The sequence below is a fragment of the Puntigrus tetrazona genome, chromosome 22 (assembly GCF_018831695.1).
Source record: "Puntigrus tetrazona isolate hp1 chromosome 22, ASM1883169v1, whole genome shotgun sequence".
NCBI lineage: Eukaryota > Metazoa > Chordata > Actinopteri > Cypriniformes > Cyprinidae > Puntigrus > Puntigrus tetrazona.
In genome coordinates, this window is record NC_056720.1 from 1,038,168 (window position 1) to 1,057,024 (window position 18,857).

The 18,857-nt window shown below is 37.7% G+C and overlaps 1 protein-coding gene across 1 annotated transcript; it reads right to left on the reverse strand.

The window, feature by feature from the left end:
• Positions 1 to 659: 659 nt before the first annotated feature.
• Positions 660 to 10,070, reverse strand: LOC122328113. The gene is made up of 6 exons (XM_043223824.1): positions 9,458 to 10,070; positions 6,781 to 7,407; positions 5,038 to 5,658; positions 4,131 to 4,909; positions 3,495 to 4,089; positions 660 to 3,111 (listed from the first exon to the last, which is right to left on the reverse strand). The coding sequence occupies exons 1-6, from the start codon at positions 10,026 to 10,028 to the stop codon at positions 1,241 to 1,243; spliced, it is 5,064 nt and encodes a 1,687-aa protein (XP_043079759.1). The 5' UTR covers positions 10,029 to 10,070; the 3' UTR covers positions 660 to 1,240.
• Between the last annotated feature and the right edge of the window lie 8,787 nt (positions 10,071 to 18,857).

Here is an 18,857-nt window from a genome sequence, read left to right on the forward strand (position 1 = left end):
AAAATTAAAATTACCCTAAAAAATGACCCTTCATTAAACGCTCCCTTCAAAATGCATTATTTGGTCACTGTTGAAAATCTCAGTGCTAAAGGACTGACATCATCGCATGATCAGGATTAATGAGGGTTTTATTCATTTTTTTGTTGTTGTTGTTAGTCACCAGAAAACACAGTGTAATTTCAAAATAATGCTCAGATTACAGAAATTCACAGAATACAGTAAATACAGTGCCCAAAGTAAACTCTTCCCAGTCTGTTAGTAAAGCAGAACGAGCAGGAAAATAGAAAATAGAAAAACAAGTAGCTTAATAAATCATTAGAATGCATATGAATATAAGTATAGTATAAATATAAATATAGTTCGGCTGAAGGAGTACATAAAAAATGATAGTCAGTATGCTTTATATAGAAAGTGTATTTTCTGCGCTGCTTTATTCATCTTCATCACTTTGTATTATTCTTGGCGTGAATGTTGATGATGTACTCTGGACCAGAAAAAGATTTTAAACATAAATATGTGATATATACCCTTCTTGACTATCGTATTATTCTTGACCGTCTGCATTTAATGTTGGTGATGTACTGCTTTGATGCAACCTGTGTTGTTAAAAGCGCTATATAAATAAAAATGATTGATTGATTGATTGATATAACAAAAATTAAATATTTGCTAAAATACATTTTGAAATGCATTTAGTTTCAAATTTATTTTAGATTATATATTTTTTTACGTAAATATATTTTCTACAAAATACATTTTGACCATTTTTGAAAATACTAAAAAGTGATTCGCTATATTTACTCAATAAATTTGCGTCAGCTGATTATAAGTGAGGTTATTAATTAAATTTAACACACAAACGTTTATTATAATCAATCAAATGATCTATTCACAATAAGTGGCAAAAAACATGACAAAAGTAAGGTTTCAAAGTTTCTTTTTAACTATAAGCCTATTTAGCCATTTTCTTACATTTTTAATTAATAATCAAAACAAAGCAAGCAAGCATTTTCAATTCATTTTTTTTTTTTTTTTTTGAAGGTGTGTAAATCTTTGATACATATTTAATGAATCAAAGCTCTCTTTCAGCAGGGAAGCCAAATATGAGCCTGGCGTATTGGCTAAATGATCACTTTTTCTTTGACACGCCAATTATTCTGATGTACTTTCTGAAAGTTTAATTTAGTTTGTGTTAGTCCATATCCAGTGAAGATAGTTTGATAGTTATTTTTCAAATGTTTCACATAACACAACACGACCATTTATCGTTTAGTTCCTTTCTTAATCTTTTGACTTCATATAGTTGTTCAAGTCTCTCCTGGAGATCCTGCATGTGCTGCTCTCTTCTTTTTTTCAAACGATTCAATTCTTTTCTTAGTTTTCTGGCTTCCTCTTGAGATTCCTGCCTCATCTTCTTTACGTTTGCTTCAAGTTTCTGTATGATTTCGTCACACTCTTTTTCTTCTCTGTCTATTCTTTCTCTCTCCTCTCTTTCTCTTCTCTTGATCTCCTCCTCTTGGTCTCGTTTCAGATCTTTCGTCATTTTCTCCCATCTCTTCTTCTTCTCCACTCGTCTCTCTTCATCCTCTCTTTTTCTTCTCTTCCTCTCCTCTTTTCTCCCTTGCTCCAGCTGCTCATGATGTCTCCTCATTTCTTGTATGTTTTCTTCACATTCTCTCTCTTTCTGTCCTCTCTCTCTTATCTGTTTCTGTTCTTTCTCTTCTCTGTTGTGCTCTTCTTCTTCTCTCTCTCTTTCAGATCTTTGTTTCTCGTTCTCCAGTTCTTCTTGTTTCTCTCTCAGCTGGTTCTTGTGTCTCTCTTTTCTCTCTCTTTCCTCTTTCTCTCGTTCTCTCATATGTCGTTTCTTCTCTTCCTCCCATTCTCTGTGCTGGTGTTCAATATTTTCTTGAGTCTCTTTTGAGTCATTTTCAGCCTCTTTTATTTTTCTCCTCCATTCTTCTCTCTCTTTTTCTTCTTGTTTCTTCATCATTTGTTTCTCTAAATCTCTCCTTTTTATTGCCTCTTCATGTTTCATCTGTAATTCTGCTATAATCTGGTCATGATGATTTTTCATTTTTACTTGATCTTGTTTATATTCTTCCTCTCTCTTCCTCTCTTCTTCTGCTCTTTCTTTTAGCTCTTGTTCATACTGTATTCTCTGATCTTCAGCCTCTCTCTCCATCTCCTCTATTCTTTTATTATATTTAATTCTCCGCTGTTCCTCTTCTTCTGATCGTTTCTTATCCTCTGTCTCTCGTTTCTTCTGATCTGATTCTTCATTCGCTTCAAACACTCTCCTGAACTTTTCTTCTGTTTCTCTGAACTTGTTCTTCAGTCTCTCTCTTTCCTCATCTGCTCTTTGTTTCTTTTCCTCCAGTCTCTTCCTTATTCGTTTGATTTCCGTGTCATATTTGGCTTCAAATACTTCAACTTGAGCCTGATTTTGTCTTTCATTCTCACTTATCATTTCGCTTATTTGTTCAGTGGTACCTGCTGCCTCCTCAAACATCTCACTAGTGAAATGTTGGCCCTGATTTATCTCTTCTACAATTCTGAACAGATGAGTGACTTGCGTCTGATCTTCTGTTTCTCTGTTGTTAAAAGCCAGGAATCTGTTTCTACAGTCTTTCAGCAGGTTCTTAAGTTCTGAATTTTTACTTTTCTCTACATATTGTTCTATGGTTTGTCCTTTCAGATCCTCTTCTCTAGTGAAGAGAACGATGCAGAAATCTGCTGTTTTTGGGCCAAAGATCATCTTGATCGTGTCTAAAGCATCTGTCTCCTCTTTGTTGATTCTCCCCACACTCAGCACAATGATGATCGCATGAGGTCCAGGAGCCGAAAGAGAAATACAGTTCATTATTTCTCTTTGCACTTGTTCTTTTGTCAGTGAGGGGTCAAAGAGTCCTGGAGTATCAATAACATCAACTGACCGACCATCCACTTCACCGGTTCCCTTCTGACAAACAGTGGTCACTAAACGTGAGCTGTCTTTACTATCAAACTCATTTTTTCTGAGGATAGTGTTTCCCGTTGCAGACTTTCCACTTCCTGTCCTCCCAAACAGCAAGATTCTCAAACATCCTGAATCTGATGCAGACCATTCATCATCTGAAAATAAAATTGGTTTAGAGAGAGAGTTAAATGAGTGTTTACTATTTGCAGTAGCCAATTAGATTTTTTTCTACATGTCACATGATTATAATGGGGTCTATTTGCTTTTTATACTGAACAAAATTAGAAATGCAACACTTTTGTTTTTGCCCCTATTTTTTCATGTTAGTTGCATTTAAAAATACATTTTATTTTTTTAAACTGTGTGAAATGTTTTGAACAGCTTAAATTATAAATAAAAGGCGTTAAAATGCAAGCACCATTAATGCAATTCAACATGCTTTTTTGTTTTTTAAAAGACATTTGTCATTAATTTTCTTCTATACACCACTATTTATTTTTTTACATTTCAAAATGAACTGGTTATTGTTTTGACTTACCGGTTATGTGCTGAAACTCAGGAGTTTCTGTATAAAGTTTATTACTTTTCATTTTCTCCTTCTCCTCTTCTTCTCTTTCTCGTTCCTGTTGTTTCTGTTTCTCCCATTCCTCTCGTTCTTTCTTCATCTCTTCTCGTATCTTTCTCTCTTGATCCTCTAAGTCTTCAATGCTTGTTTTATATTCTTTTTCAGTTTTTATATATTCCACTTCTCTTCTTTTTCTCTCGTTGTCATGATTCTGTCTTTCTGCCTTGATCATTTCCTTCATTCTCTCTCTGTGTTTTATCTGAAGATCTTCTCTCTCTCTCTCGCTTCTTTCTCTCTCTTGTTTAAGTTTCTGGTAATATTCATCCCATATTTCCCTATCTATCTTTCTCCTTCTCTCATCCTCTTCTTCTCTTCTCTTTCTCTCTTTATCATGATTCCCTCTTTCTTCATCCATAATCATCTTCATTCTCTCTCTCTCTTCTTTAAGTCTCTGATTATGTTCATCCCACATCGCCTGTTCTTTCTTTCTCCTTTCCTCATCCTCTATTTCTCTTCTTTGTCGTTCCTGTTGTTTCTGTTTCTCCCATTCCTCTCGTTCTTTCTTCAGCTTTTCTTGTATCTTTCTCTCTTGTTCCTCTCTCTCTTTAATGTCTTTTTATACTTTTCTTCTCTTTTCAGTCTATCTTCCTCCATCTTCATCCTCATCCTCTCTTTTTCTTCTTCATGTTTGTTCATCAGTTCATCTCTTTCTCTGTTTAGTTTCTCCATTCTCTCCATCAGTATGTTCTTTTGTTGTTCTTGTATTTCTCTCTCCATCTCTCTGAACATCTTACATGAGTAGTAACTCCCTCCGTTCTCTTTCACCATGTTGTCTATCTTCTGCAGGAGATCAGTCACCTGAGTTTGGTCTTTAGTCTCGTTATTGAACACATGGTATCTGTTTCCACACACTTCAATCAACTGATTCAAAGCTGATCCAGGTTCTCCCAGAAACTGATCAATGGTTTTCTTCTTCAGAAAGTCTCCTCTGGTGAAGAGCACCATGGTGTACTTTACAGAGTTTTCTCCAAACGTCTCCTGAATGATCTTCACCGCTGTTTTCTCTTCTTGAGTGAACCGCTGTCCTAAATTGAGCACAATGATGAACACGTGGGGTCCGGGCAGGATCATGGGGATGCTTTGGCTGATTTCTCTCTTGATTTCTTCATTGCTGAGTTTAGTATCAAACAGTCCTGGAGTGTCAATCACAGTAATGTTTCTGCTGTTGATTTCAGCTGTCTCTCTATGACACACTGTAGTAACAGACTCTTGAGATGTTTCAGCTGCAAACTTGACTGCTCCTAAGATGGTGTTTCCAGTTGAACTCTTTCCAGATCCAGTTTTTCCCAGAAGCACAATCCTCAGTTCATCTTCTCTGTCTCTTGAATCTGAAGATGGAGCAAATAAAAAAAATATATATAATGAATTGTAAAAGTTTTAAATTGCAGATAATGTTACCGTTTTGTGTAAAATCTGTGTAGACTTTTATAATCATGAAAGATTTCCTAATCATTACCTTGTGATTGAAACCACGTCTCTAATGAATGGATTCTCCTCTTCATTTCATCAAATTTCAGCAGTTTTTCCATCTGTGCCTCCATCAGTGTCTCTGTGGAGAAACAAACAGCGCTGTTTTCCTCAACCATCTGCTGCAGTTTCTCCATCAACACAGACACTTGTGTGTTCAGGTCAATGAAATGATGTCGACCTCCTAAACTCTGAATGGCAGACTGTGTTTCTTCATTTAGTTCTGCTGCCTGATGATCTGAGTTCTGCTTTATGAGGATCATGATATGTTTGTTGATTCTTGAGCTGAAGATCCTCTGGATCTCCTCTATTTCTGCTCTGTCTTCATCAGTCAGTGGAGCATCAGGAACGATGAAGATGAAAACATGAACTCCAGGATGAGAGAGAGACACACAGCGGTGAGTCTGACGCATCACTTCCTCTTCTGAGAGCTGAGTGTTGAACAGAGCTGGAAGCTCCACCAGACTGATCTGACATCCATCAAGCTCCACGTCTCTCCTCACACACTCTGAATCTGATCTTCTCTCGCTCTGATTTAGGATCAGCTCTGAGATGAAGGATTTTAATCCTCTGTTACTCCCACACACAACCAGATTCAGCTTCACGCACTCTGGAATAATGGAAAAGCAATGAACTAGTTGACAAAAATTTTATTGATGTTGCATTCCTAGCATGATGGAATTATGTAATCATTACTGCACTGTAATTTACTGGTTCCTCTTTAGGAACTTTGAGCTATATTAAAGCACTATGGGAAGGCCCCCTGCGTGACCGTACTCTGAATCTACTGTGTAATCTGTCTGTAATCTGTTTTTTTTTTTCTGGATGCCCTGCTTGCACCCTTCGGTCTGTACATCGACCCTGTGAATATGGTTTTCAACTGACATCAGAAGGTGTGTATGCAGGCATCTGCACTCCAGATGTTCATCCGCTCGCAAGCTCAGGGTGCTGCCCTTTGCGAGACCTCATACTCGTAAAGAGAGTTGCTTCTCACCAACCCTGCAGCGGGGTTTGGGGTCAAAGCAGCGCTCTAGGTCTGGAGTCTCTAAACAACCCAAGCAAGATCTTCTCTGCAAAGAGGTCCCAGGCCAAGAAGTAGTCCTGAAGATTGTGGTTCAAAGCAGACCCTTAGCAGGTGGATTATGGATGCCATCACCACTTATTATGTGTTCTCTGTTCTCCCCTCACCAATGGAAGTCAAGACTCACTCAACCCGGAGTGTGGCAACCTCTGTGGCCTTTTTTGCAAGTGTCTCAGTACACAACATCTGCAATGCTACCTGTTGGTCTACACTCTTACGCTTTTGTCAGGTTTTACTGCCTGGACCTCCGTGCTTCTCCTGGCTTTTCAGTTCTCGTGCCCTGATGTGCAGGAACTTGAGAGCATTTTGTGGGTATTTTCCCATAGTGCTTCAGTGCAGCTTAAAGTTATTGAAGAGGATCAACTCCAGGTTATGTATGTAACCATGGTTCCTTAAAGGAACGAGAATATGTGTCTCCATGCCACACTCCCGTCATCCCATGCCACAGGCTGACGCCGGTTTTCCCACACATGCTTTTAACCTTCCTGGTCTCAGTGATGTCCAGCCCTTCCATTGGACAGATTACACAGCAGATTTAGAGCATGGCCATGCAGGGGGCATTCCCATAGTGCTTTGATTAAAACCAATTCATGTCTATTACTTAATTCTCACAAAGATGCTTTATTCAGAGAAATAATTGAATGCACTCACCCAGTGTCTTGATCTTCTGATGTAACTCTTTGATTTCATTGTCTTTCACTCTTAATTTCCCCTCTAGTTCATGTCTGACTCTCTTCTCTGGAACTCTCATGTACGTCTGAATTGAATAGGGTTCAGTCTTCATGGTCTCTATATGATCAAACAGGTCTAAGATCTTTTCTGAGTTTCTCTGATCCTTTAACCCAATCACACTGTACCGGCTCTCATAAAGACTCACAAACTCTCTGACACTTTGATCACGTTCAGTAATGAAAAGCATCATAAGGTGCTCATTAGAGTTAAATATTCCTTTAATCTTCTCCATTTCTGCTCTGTCTTCATTTGTAAGTGGATAGACAGAAGTAACAAGGATGAAGACATGAACTCCAGGATCACAGAGAGTCAGACAGTAGAGAGTCTCCCGCATCATTTCCTCCTCTGAGAGCCGAGAGAGAGCTGGAAGTTCTATTACCTTGATCTGACGTCCATGAATCGTCGCCTCTCTCGTCTGACACACTTTACTCATCTCTTTCTGAGATTTACTTGGTTTGCCTCTAAACATCTTAGACACTGAGTTCTTAAGTGTTGAATTATGTCCACACAGCACAATGTTCAGCTTTGCTTTTCCAGCAGGCATCACTGAAAACAAGATTTAGAGACAGTAGACTCAGATCAGCATTGGTACCTTAAACAATGACTTACCTTACACAATTATTATTATGTATAATATAATTACATTACAACATGAATCTGCTGTGTGGTTCGTGGCCAGATGTGTAACAGGGGTTGGACAATGAAACTGTAACTTTTAGTTTTTGTCAGGTGTGGTTTAAAGGAAACTGAAAGAAAATCCAATTTTAATTTACAGGATAATACAGGCAGGCAAACAGGCAGACAGGCAGATAAACTAAACCACGTAATACATAGATGAGATCGGACAAACAGTACTGAAACCACAGGACTTAAATACTCAACGTAAATACTTAATAAATAAGACACAGGTGAAAACGCTAAGACAATTAACTAAAGTAGGTCACAGAACACATGGCACACGACAAAACAATAACACAAAAGGAGTCCACGTGTGACAGTTTTGGAGGTTTCAAGGCTAACTTGATCAACCTGGTGGCCAATCTTCATTAATTGCACATTCCAGCAGTAAGAGCAGAGTGTGAAGTTTTAATCAGCAATCAGTAATAGCAGTTTTGCTTAAAATATTGCAATGAACACAACATTAAGAGTGACAGAGTTCAAAAGAGGACAAATTGTTGGTGCACGTCTGGTTGATGCATCTGTGACCCAGACAGCAAGTCTTTATGATGTATCAAGAGCCATGTTATCTAGGGTAATGTCAGCATACCACCAAGAAGAACCAATCACATCCAACAGGAGTAAATGTGGATGCAGGATGAAGCTTTCAAACAAAAAAAACCATATAACCACAGCTGCCCAACTCACTGCAGAATTAAATGTGCATCTCAGCTCCTGTCCAAAATCTCCACAGGGTCAATATACATGACTGGGCTAATATAGCCAAACCTTTGGTCACTCAATAGTGCCAGCAGTGTGTCTTGGGCTGTGGATAATGTGAAATGTGTAATGTATTGTTCTCTGTGTAATGTGTAATGTATTGTTCTCTGATGAGTCCTTCTTCACTGTCTTTCCTACATACGAGAGAGTTACGGTGTGGAGAAGCCCCAAAGAAGCATACCACCCAGACTGCTGCATGCCCAGAGTGAAGCATAGGGCTGGATCAGTGATAGTTTGGGCTGAATATCATGGAATTCCCTAGACCCAAAACTTGTGCTAGATAGACACGTCACTGGCAAGGACTAGCGAACCATTTTGGAGGAAATATGTGCACCCAGTGGTTCAAACACGGTGCACTGTATCAGGATGATATTGCACCAAAACACCCAGCAAGACTGGTGATGGAGTGGTTTGATGAACATCAAGTTGAACATCTCCCATGGCCTGCACAGTCACCAGATCTAAATATTATTGAGACACTTTGTGGTGTTTTGAAGGAGCGAGTCAGGAAATGTTTTCTCCACCAGTATCACGCAGTTACGTGGACACTATTCTGCAAGATGAATGGCTCAAAATCCCGCTGGCCACTGTGCAAGACTTGTATCTGTCATTCCCAAGACCAAATGATGCTGTATTGGCCACAAAAAGAAGCCTACACCATAATAATGAATTATTGTCTAAAACCAGGCGTTTCAGTATCATTGTCCAACCCCTGTACATTCCAACATAAGCTAACATACACTTGTCGCATAAAACCTTAAAAACATCTCACTATGTGGGAGTAAGAGAAGAGCAGGGATATGGATTTGACAATGCAAGAGAGAACTCAATTTATTCTAGTTTCTGAGCACAGAGGCTAAAGCATGTGCAAATTTACACATGAAAGGTCTGTCACAAATTACGTGTTTACGTATCCATACGCTTTTTAAGTGGGTATCTGGAAATCCTTGACTTTCTCAAAGTTTTTCTAACTTTTTCTTAAAAGTTCTTAAACCTAAAATAGATAAGTAAAAATAGTAAACAGTAGTTCATGTTCTGTGTTAGCACTCATTCATTTTCTCTGTCTTTTCCTATTTAGACTACTGCAAATTAACTATTAAAAGACATAATTCATAAGAATACACTTAGAGGTATTATTCTGAAAAACAAACAAACAAACCTCCTCCATCACTTGCTGTTTTTGTGCTCTCGTTGAGATCAGGATCCTTCTCTTTGCTGTCTACTCCGTCTGAAACTCCAGACACGCTCTGATCTTCATCCACCGATGATCCATCACCTCCAGCCTCATTCATGTCACAGATGAGAAATTTTCTGTGTTCCCTCTCGAATATCTTTTCTATTTTTCTGAACAACTCGGATCGCCATCCTGGGTTTATTGTATCAAACTGTAGACGTCCTCCTCCGCACTCCTTTATTAAATCGGAAACAGCATTATTCCATATCACAGAGGCCAGTTTGGATGTGTGTGGCTCTTCATCGGTGGTCAGCGCTATAGTGTGTTTCACGGCCTGTTTACTGAAGAGGTTCAGCACGGTTCTCACTCTGTGTCTGTCTTTCTCAGTGAAGTCCTTATACTGCAGTACGAGAACAAACACATGAGGTCCCGGAGCAGACAGAGACACGCACTCTCTCACTCGCTGTGTGATCAGATGTTGTGGGAGATCGGTCTGGAGCAGGTGAGTGTTGATGACTGTGATGCGTCTGCCCTCCACTTCTCCGCTGATTTTCATACCGTGCTGCTTTAAAGAGATTGAAGCTTCTCTGTTAAATGCTTCCGTTCCGCTGTAATGTTTCCCACTCGGCTGTTTTCTGATCCGTTCTTTCCTATCAGAACGATCCTCAGATCGCACGCTGAAAAAAAAAAAAAGTACGGACAGAAACAAAGATACACAGACATTAAGTTACGTTTTATGGAGATCTAGTTTGTTTTAAAAAAGCTAATAAAAACTAATTAAATGCAGAAATAAATGCAACATTAGCCTTCATTGCATTGATTGCCTATAAACGGATTATTCTTAAAGCTGTTTTGATATACCAGTGAGTTATTTTCCCTTTGATGTTGTTGTTAGATGAAGATTAAATGATACTGATAGATGCAGGGAAACTAGACTGCTGTCACTTTAAGAAATAAGTGTTTATGTTCACTTAATCACCTGCTGTGTTCACAAGAATGCGTGTGTATTATGTTAGCTGAATCATAATGCAATTAACATAAGCAAAGCAGTCACACACACTTCAAATAAAGTTGTGTATGCTTGTTATTTTAATTAAATGTTGTTAACAGTGAATGCCCCTTGTTTGTTTTCTATTCTCTTTTAGTTTTAACTGAAATTATACATATTCTAAGTAAGGAAAGAGCAATCAAGGTCATGCAGCAGCAAATTTAGCTTTGTTCTCATTTACATGCATTGTAAATTTTCTATATTTTAAAAATAGTTTTGAGTGCATTTGGCTCAAATTGGGGTCGTGAAATTCAAAGTTATTTTCAAATGTGACAATACATGTATCTGAAGACATTTTATGGGTTATAAAACACGCTGCAACATAGTGGAGCTGTAATATTACATGGTTATTGATAATATTCAATTATTATTATTAGATTACACGTTCATTTGCAAGATTTTTTTTAATACCACCTACAATAATTAACAGTCAAAATATGGGCCATATTTTTAATTACCTTTTGCAAACTTTTTCTCCTTTTCAAATTTGAAATCACATCAGAAAAGCATTTTCAATAAAAATCAAGGATACTTAGGTGTAGGGAGGGCTTTATTTTCCCAATAAGGTGGCATCCATTTAATAATTTGAATTCAAATGCACACTCACGTTATTATTGCATACTGTTTTTGCTACAATACTTTTGTATTGAAAATTGCCACTATTTGCAATAATACAAATAGCAAGTCTTGCTTTTTTATGTGTAAAAATAGAATCTATAGTTATGTGCACCAGCACCAGGACCAGCAGGTCGTTCACCAAAACAGATATACTAAGTAGGTATGGTTATCATTAAAAAGATGATTAAGACACAAAAGCAGCATTTCCTACCTTTTGATAAACAAAACGAACATCACATCTGAGCAAAGCATATTCTGTTCTCCACTGCTTTATTTCAAGTTTGTTTTTTCCTCAAGTAAACTGGATATGAACTGTATGAACTGTAAGTGGGTCATTCTACAGAAAGCACATTATTAAATTACCTTTTGACTTTATGAATCCATATAAACATACATATTTGTTCCTTTTTTGGGAATTTATTTCAAGATGTGCCATTTCTTCAGCAATATTAAAAGTTTGTATGTAAGATTTCTTTTATTAGCACATTTAGTCTGAGTTACAGAAAAACAAGAAAAAAGCACGAAATAAGGAGACTGTTCTATTTATTTAATGTGACAGAAAAAAAAACAGCAAAAACACAGTAAAATAGTGATCTCTACTGGCGTTTCCTTCCTTATGGGTGACACCAGTGAAAGTCAGCACATCAGATCTCTCTTTTTAATACATTTGAATAAAAATGCATTTTACAAAATGTACCACCCGTGTTTTTCCGACCTTCTACCCGTGAACTTGCACTAGACTGACGTCCTCCCAGGTCCGAGTTCTGACGTCACATAGCCCGCGAAACAGCACTGGCAACCGCACAAATAAAAGGTATAAGAGCGCTGTTTTTCCTCCTCCGTTTCCCTCAAATAAGCAAAAAGCAGCTTTGGCGACTGTAAATGTTTGTAGACGAGCATAAGCTCCTTCCGGTCCGCCAGCTAGCTAGGTTACATCTAACTAGCACGATTCCTAGAGCTCTACAAAGTCTCTCAAAAACCTGCCTGGAACGCAGCATTAGCTAAAGGCTTAGCTAACTTTATTAGATCAAGTTAGCGGTCAAGTGTTAACTAGCACATCACCATCTCACTTCTTTTCTCTCAGTACGCTCGGAAGTTCAGTTAAAATGAATACAGCCGAGAGGATGTTAACAAAATGGTTGACAGGCCAGTTTACAGCGACGCCATTTCACGACACGACCTACAGCAGTCAACATTTAAAGCGGATCAAAAGCAGTTGTCCTAAAACTAAAACAATACTCATTCTTGTTCTAGTCTAACCTTGATGAACTTTTACGATCCATTACCGTATTCTTCGACACACTCAAAAGTGTGTATAGGCATATTTTTCTTAAAAACGTGCGGCGCTGTATAAGCAGGGGCGTGTCTACGCGGTGGCCAGGTATTACAATTTTTTATTAATATTTATTTTAGTGTCATATTTTATTTAGCGCGTTTATGCTTTGTTGTTGATGCACATGCAATAAAACCAGCTTCCAGAAATAATCATAATAATGCAAATTTACACACAGCCTATTTTGTCCCGTCTCTGCTTTGGTTATGCGATGTCGAACATTATGCCGCTTCAAGAGCGCCTTCCGCGTAAATATTCAGATGTCATTCCCGAAACATTGCAGACTGTACCCAGACGGGGCTTTTTGATATTGCGCAGCCGCAGTCCGATTCAAACACAACCTCCATCCTCATTGTGAAGAAATCAGTGCTGTTAAATCAAGTAGCAAAACATTTGAACATACCGTTAAATGGTGGAATGCTAACAGCCGGCTCTAGTGCCGTTTCTTTTGCATTTCTAAACCTAGCAAAAGTGCCATCTTGAAATCACTGCACTTGCACTATAAGCTTCTCTCGCTGCTTCTGCAAAAACCGCATCCGCCTGCAGACCGATGCTCCAGCGGCAGGAAAGAACACTCACCGCAAACTCGTTTTGTTTGTTTGTTTTTTCAGTGAGCCAGTTTTTAAAAACGTGTATTGGTTTAACCGAGAGCGGCGGAAAGTGAAGCGAAAGTGAGTTCGTGTCGATGCGTTTGGGTCTCTGCAAGCTCCCATTGGTCAGCTGGGCTTTGCTAGCCCTGATTTGATCGACATGTCGCTACTACAATTAGAACGCAAAATAAAACGTGTTCGCAAAAATAAAAAAAAACTAAAGCTAAAATGATGCAGTGATACTAGCGGACACTAAAGGAACTCGTAGAAATGTAGCAATTTCGAAAGAGACATTGAAATAAAACTAAAATAATAACGCAGGTCTAAATACGTTTTATATGTTTATCAAGCAATCATTTAATAAACTGAACGAAGCAGACCGTCTCCTGTTGTTGGCTGATTCTTCATCAATACTTGAATCTTTCATTCTCCAACCCGATGATATCTCAACACAAACGCCTTCAAATCCAAATTTAATAGAATAACAATAAAACACTAAGAGACCTAATCACGAATTCCTAAATGCGCGAGACAGTCATAGCCGCTTCGTCTTCGTGCACCGAACAAAGAAAACATATTTAAGAAACGAAAAGCAAATCGGTGTGATACCGTTGGCTAATATTTCACACTTCATAAATCACTGAGGAAAAGTCGATGCGTAGTCTATTATTTGAATATAACTTCATTCTTACCTGAACCTGACGCCATTTCAACACCTAAAGCATCAAATCAAAATCGAAAGAAAAACGAGTAAAGAAGAGAGACCCTCATCAGTGCCCCGCCTGAAACAACCTTTACGTGAAGAGAAACTGAGAATGAAACCTGAAATAATGTGGGCTAGTCGGTGTGTGTTCTCCATTATTTGATATCTCTTTTAAATAAAAATTGAAATATGACATATGCAAATATTGTTTTGTTTAAAAGCGATACATAAACCTAAATGCTCATTTTATCATTTATTTAATTCTACTCCAGCATAAAGTAGTCTAACATTAAAGTGTCACCGCTTAGTATGAAATCAGTAAAGCGTGAGTATAGCCTGACATTTATTCGTGTTTTCTGACTTCACACATGAGAGGATGCAATTAAGCAGATCAGCTGTCAGTATTGGTTTCGCGCTTGAACAACAGTGACTTTTCATTCAAATACCAACATGATAATGCACTTCTTCCTAAACGATTGCAAATATTGATGTTATACCCAAAAAAAGGTTTTCAAAATCTGGAATCCGAGGTTGCATAAATAAATAAATGGATAATAATTCAAATATAACCTCTGGCCACAGTGGCTGGTGAGCAAAGAGTTGAAGTTGAAGTAGAATGTCTGAAGTGGACTGTTGGTTGACACCTAGAGGAGAAGTGTCATCATCTCTGGCCTGTGGCGAGGGCTTTGCTGATTGTTTTGAGCTTCTCCATGCCATGAGAGCTGCCTTATCTTCTGAGATTACTTGGATTTTTATCAGCCCACGAACCTCTGCTATCACCCATGATGACCATGATGGTGGTTTGACTGTTTCCTTGTGCTCTGTCTCTGAACATGTTCCCACCCGTGTGCTGAGAGATAGCATCGTCTGGGGCACACTGTGTGGTCTGCGTGATGAAATTAGCTTGAGGCATATGTTGTGTTGCTAAAATGAATATGAATAAAGTAAAACGGGACCAACTCGGAGATCAGGTGCCAAACGAGAAGAAGACGAACGTTGGCCGAGTTTAGGAATCCATTTTGAGCAAACCAGTAGATTAAATGGACAATGAAGTGGTGTGATTATTTTCACCCAGCCTCCTCAGGTGTCACGTGTGCGAGTATAATGTGCAAAATACAGTTAAAATGTTCTCCTAATGCTTCTCCACAGACTATAGACATAAGAATATTAGAGCGCCACCTTCTGGCTGAATCACGCAAAACTCAATCCAAATGAATGTCCAGGAGCTGCTACTGCATATATATAACCAGCTGTATGTGTGTATATATATATATATATATATATATATATATATATATATATATATATATATATACACAGCTAATTTAACCATTTATATATAGTGTTTATCTGTGTATCAGATATTAGTTTTTGTGAAGTTGTGAAGTGTTTTTTTGTTATATTTAGTTGAAATGAATGAATTATTCCCAGTATGTCATGATTTTTATTTAATTTATTTTTAATTGATGTTAGGTCTAATATTAAAAAGTGTGATTACTGGCAATTACTCACATATGTGTGACTGTCTGATGAGAAATGCAGTAGAAATAATACCCTTCTAATTTTTAAAATCGGCTATATTTCTTACATGTATGGAACGATCCATTTATGTTCTGTAAGAAAAATATTAGGCATCATATCATAAATACACTCACCAGCTGCTTTATTAGGTACACATGTTCTATGCTTGGTTACTTAAATAGCTAATCAGCCAATCACATGACAGTATAGCTTGGGCATCTAGACATGGTGAAGACGACCTGCTGAAGTTCAAAGCAGGCATCAGAAGACCCTGCGTCCTCATATGAGCACATTGTATAGAGTCTGGATGTCATTTAGAGCTTTTCAGGATACCAAACGATTGGATGATTGGAAATGAAAAAAATAAAAGGCAAGAGCAACAGGAGATTTGAAGGTCATGAAATTTTTTCTTCCTGTGATTGGCTGAATGTTAGTTCGCTCAAATATAAGCAACAAATCAGAGAACATGGGCAGAAATATTGGCGGTGGCTCCATCAAACTCGAAATCAAAAGCAGAAGCTAAAATTTGATTTATTAACATATTACTAGCTCACACTGTCCTGTGAATATATACAACATCTGTCTCTCTTCTGTCAACCAAGATACATATTTAGGCTTTGATTTGAACAAAACAGTTCATCCTTGTGGCTGCCTGTAAATTTCCCCAAGACCAAATCTCATAATCAACTATTCTAAAATAACATTTAGGTTCACGCTTCGCTTCATCAACTTTTACTCATGAATTTTTTTGCAACAGCTGAATTTTTGTGATGTTCTTCAGTTTGGTTGTATCTGTACAGAAACGTGGTTTGATCGGTTGAGGAGATAAACAGCTTCTGCTGGATGTTTGTGCGTGGCTGAAGTGTTTATGGCACACATGTTCATGGAGACTGCGATGTAATCCATTATCAGTGAGATTCAACGACCTCAAACTAAGACATGGAGGAAAAGTACTTCCCTCGCTGCTTGTTGTTTTACTAGTTTTACTAATTTAATATCAATCACACAAGGAGTGTTATAAGTGTAGACACATAATTGTTTCGACAGATGTATGTTATAAAGAGATAGTTCACCAGAAAATATGAAAAATCTGTCATTAATCGATCATGTCTTTCCATAAAACCATCGTTCATCTTCAGAACACAAATGAAGATGTTTTTGATGAACTCTGAGAGCTTCGTAAACATCAAGTATACTACCACGATCAAGAAAGACATCAGTAAAACAGACATCAGGGGTTCAACCAAGTGTACGAATATCTTCTTTTCATTTCTTTTCATTTGTAGGAGAACGAAGCTCGGTGGCGGCTTACACAAGATCATGAAAACAGCTAGCGTTAAAATTTTAACAATCGTAGGCAGTTTGGCCCAAAATATTGTTTTAATATATTAATATGGCTACTAATAAGTAATAATTAGTGATAATGTTTGTTATTAATCTATTATACAGAAAAGCCACAGCATGGCCTGTTAACTTTCAGGAGGCCTGTAACTATTGTTTAGAAAGGTCAATAACTTTATTATAAATAATTATGATTAAAAGTCATTCACAGTCATTTCTTAATTTTTTTGTCAGGAAATGTTATGCATCTGCTGAGAGAGAGAAAACCTACTTTGCGCTGGAGAAAAAACCCTTTTTAGCCAAAATAAGTCCTGAGTAGCTGTAGCTTTATTCTCTCTAAAGTGTTCTCCTGCATAAAAAGGAAATGCTGCCCAAAACATAACGTTGGAGGAAATCTCTAATATGGACAAAGGCATACGCTATCACTGAAGTAGCTGAATAAAACACAGATATATTTATAACGCAGTGCTGATCAACATAATCTTTATCTCTGTATATATCATGTAATGCAACATGAAACCAGGAAGTTACTGCAAACACTCCACTCACGTTATGAAATCAATTTGGAGAAAAACTTCATTAATTGTTTCTTGTTTGATTGATTTGAAATTCCTCAAAATCATCCAATCAGCTCTCAAATAAGACCCCGGGTGTTATGAGTATACACTCATCTAATCCAGCACTCAAGCAACATTTCATTCTGGGCCAAAATCCACTTTAAAAAGTGAGGTTAAGCAAAACCTTGATTATTTTGATGACTTCCTCCGACAGAGGAAACTGAGACGGAGTGAGAATCCTGTCGAGAGAAGATTTAAGCAGATAAATATCACACTTCAGTCTTGAGTGGGGTTTTCAGCGAAACAGCAAAGAAAATGTTTCTCCGATTAGTTTTGTTATGTTTGTGGCGTCTTGCCGGTGAGTTTGTGTTTTTAAAACTTTTAAACTTGAAGGCTTGGTTTCACTTCAGTTCAATTAGGACATTTTAGTCATTTTTATAAACATGCTTAGAAAAAAACATCTTCAGACAAACCCAAGGTGCTGATTTTAAGATCAGTCAGTGCACGGTTATTTAGTTGAAACAGCTTAGACTTCCATTTTAGTCTGTTAACCTGGGGATAATGTGTGATCAACTCTGTGTTCTCCAGCTGCAGCCGATGATCTGGTGGTGAAGAAGGGAGATTCAGTCACTCTATACACTAACATCCCTGACGTCAAGCATGGGTTTTTGCGAATTCAATGGTCTGGTAAAGCTGTAATCGCTGAAATCACTGATAGGGCCAACAACTTCACTGTGTATGATGATGTTCTTGATGGGATATTCAGAAACAGAGTAGAGCTGGACAATCAAACTGGATCTCTGACCATCACCAACACCAGACCTGAAGATGCTGGACTTTATGTATTATTCATGGAAAAGATGATGAAATGATGTCCTGTCTGTTGAACTATTTCATTCTCACTGTGTATGGTGAGTAAAATATTTGTTTTTCAGGCAACATGTGCTTCTGATGTCTTCCGCTGTAGATCGTTTGGCATTGTTATATAGTATAATGAAGTTATTCCTGTCTGCAACAAACATTGCTGTTTGTTTTCTGAAACAGAAGAAATATCAGCGACGGAGGGAGATTCAGTCACTCTCCACTTTAATCAGACTGAAATCAGAGACAACTTAAAGATATTTTTGAAGTCTGAAACAGAAAATGCGTTCACGCTTGTGAAGTGTGGTCTGTTTGAGAGATTCAGAGAAAGAGTGGAGCTGGACAATCACACTGGATCTCTGACCATCACCAACACCAGACCTGAAGATGCTGGACTTTATAAACTGGACTTTAAGACATCAAAAGCATTCAGAGTTTCTGTCTACGGTTAGTAAAGATCTTTGGTTCTGTTCCTCAAATGTTCTGATTTTGTAAGCTAGTTACACTACCAGTCAAAAGTGTTTGAACAGTGAGATTTTTTAATGTTTTAATAAAAACAAGTCTCTTTCTGCTCACCAACCCTGCATTGATCCAAAGCACAGCAAAAACAGTAAGATTTTGAAATAATTCTACTATTTGTATTTTATAAGTGTTTTCTATGAATCTGTGTTAAAATGTAATTTATTCCTCTGATCAGATCTGATTTTTCAGCATCATTACTCCAGTCTTTAGTGTCATGAAAATCAGCTTTGAATCACAGAATACATTACATTTTAAATTATATATATTTATATTAAAAAATTACTGTTTTTA

Coding starts and splice junctions, on each gene's coding strand:
- LOC122328113 (XM_043223824.1), bottom strand. CDS start 10,028: ATGAAAATCAGCGGAGAAGTGGAGGGCAGACGCATCACAGTCATCAAC. Junction 4,910..5,037: donor GACGTGGTTTCAATCACAAG/GTAATGATTAGG, acceptor CTCCATCTTCAG/ATTCAAGAGACAGAGAAGAT. Junction 3,112..3,494: donor TGAGTTTCAGCACATAACCG/GTAAGTCAAAAC, acceptor TTTTATTTTCAG/ATGATGAATGGTCTGCATCA.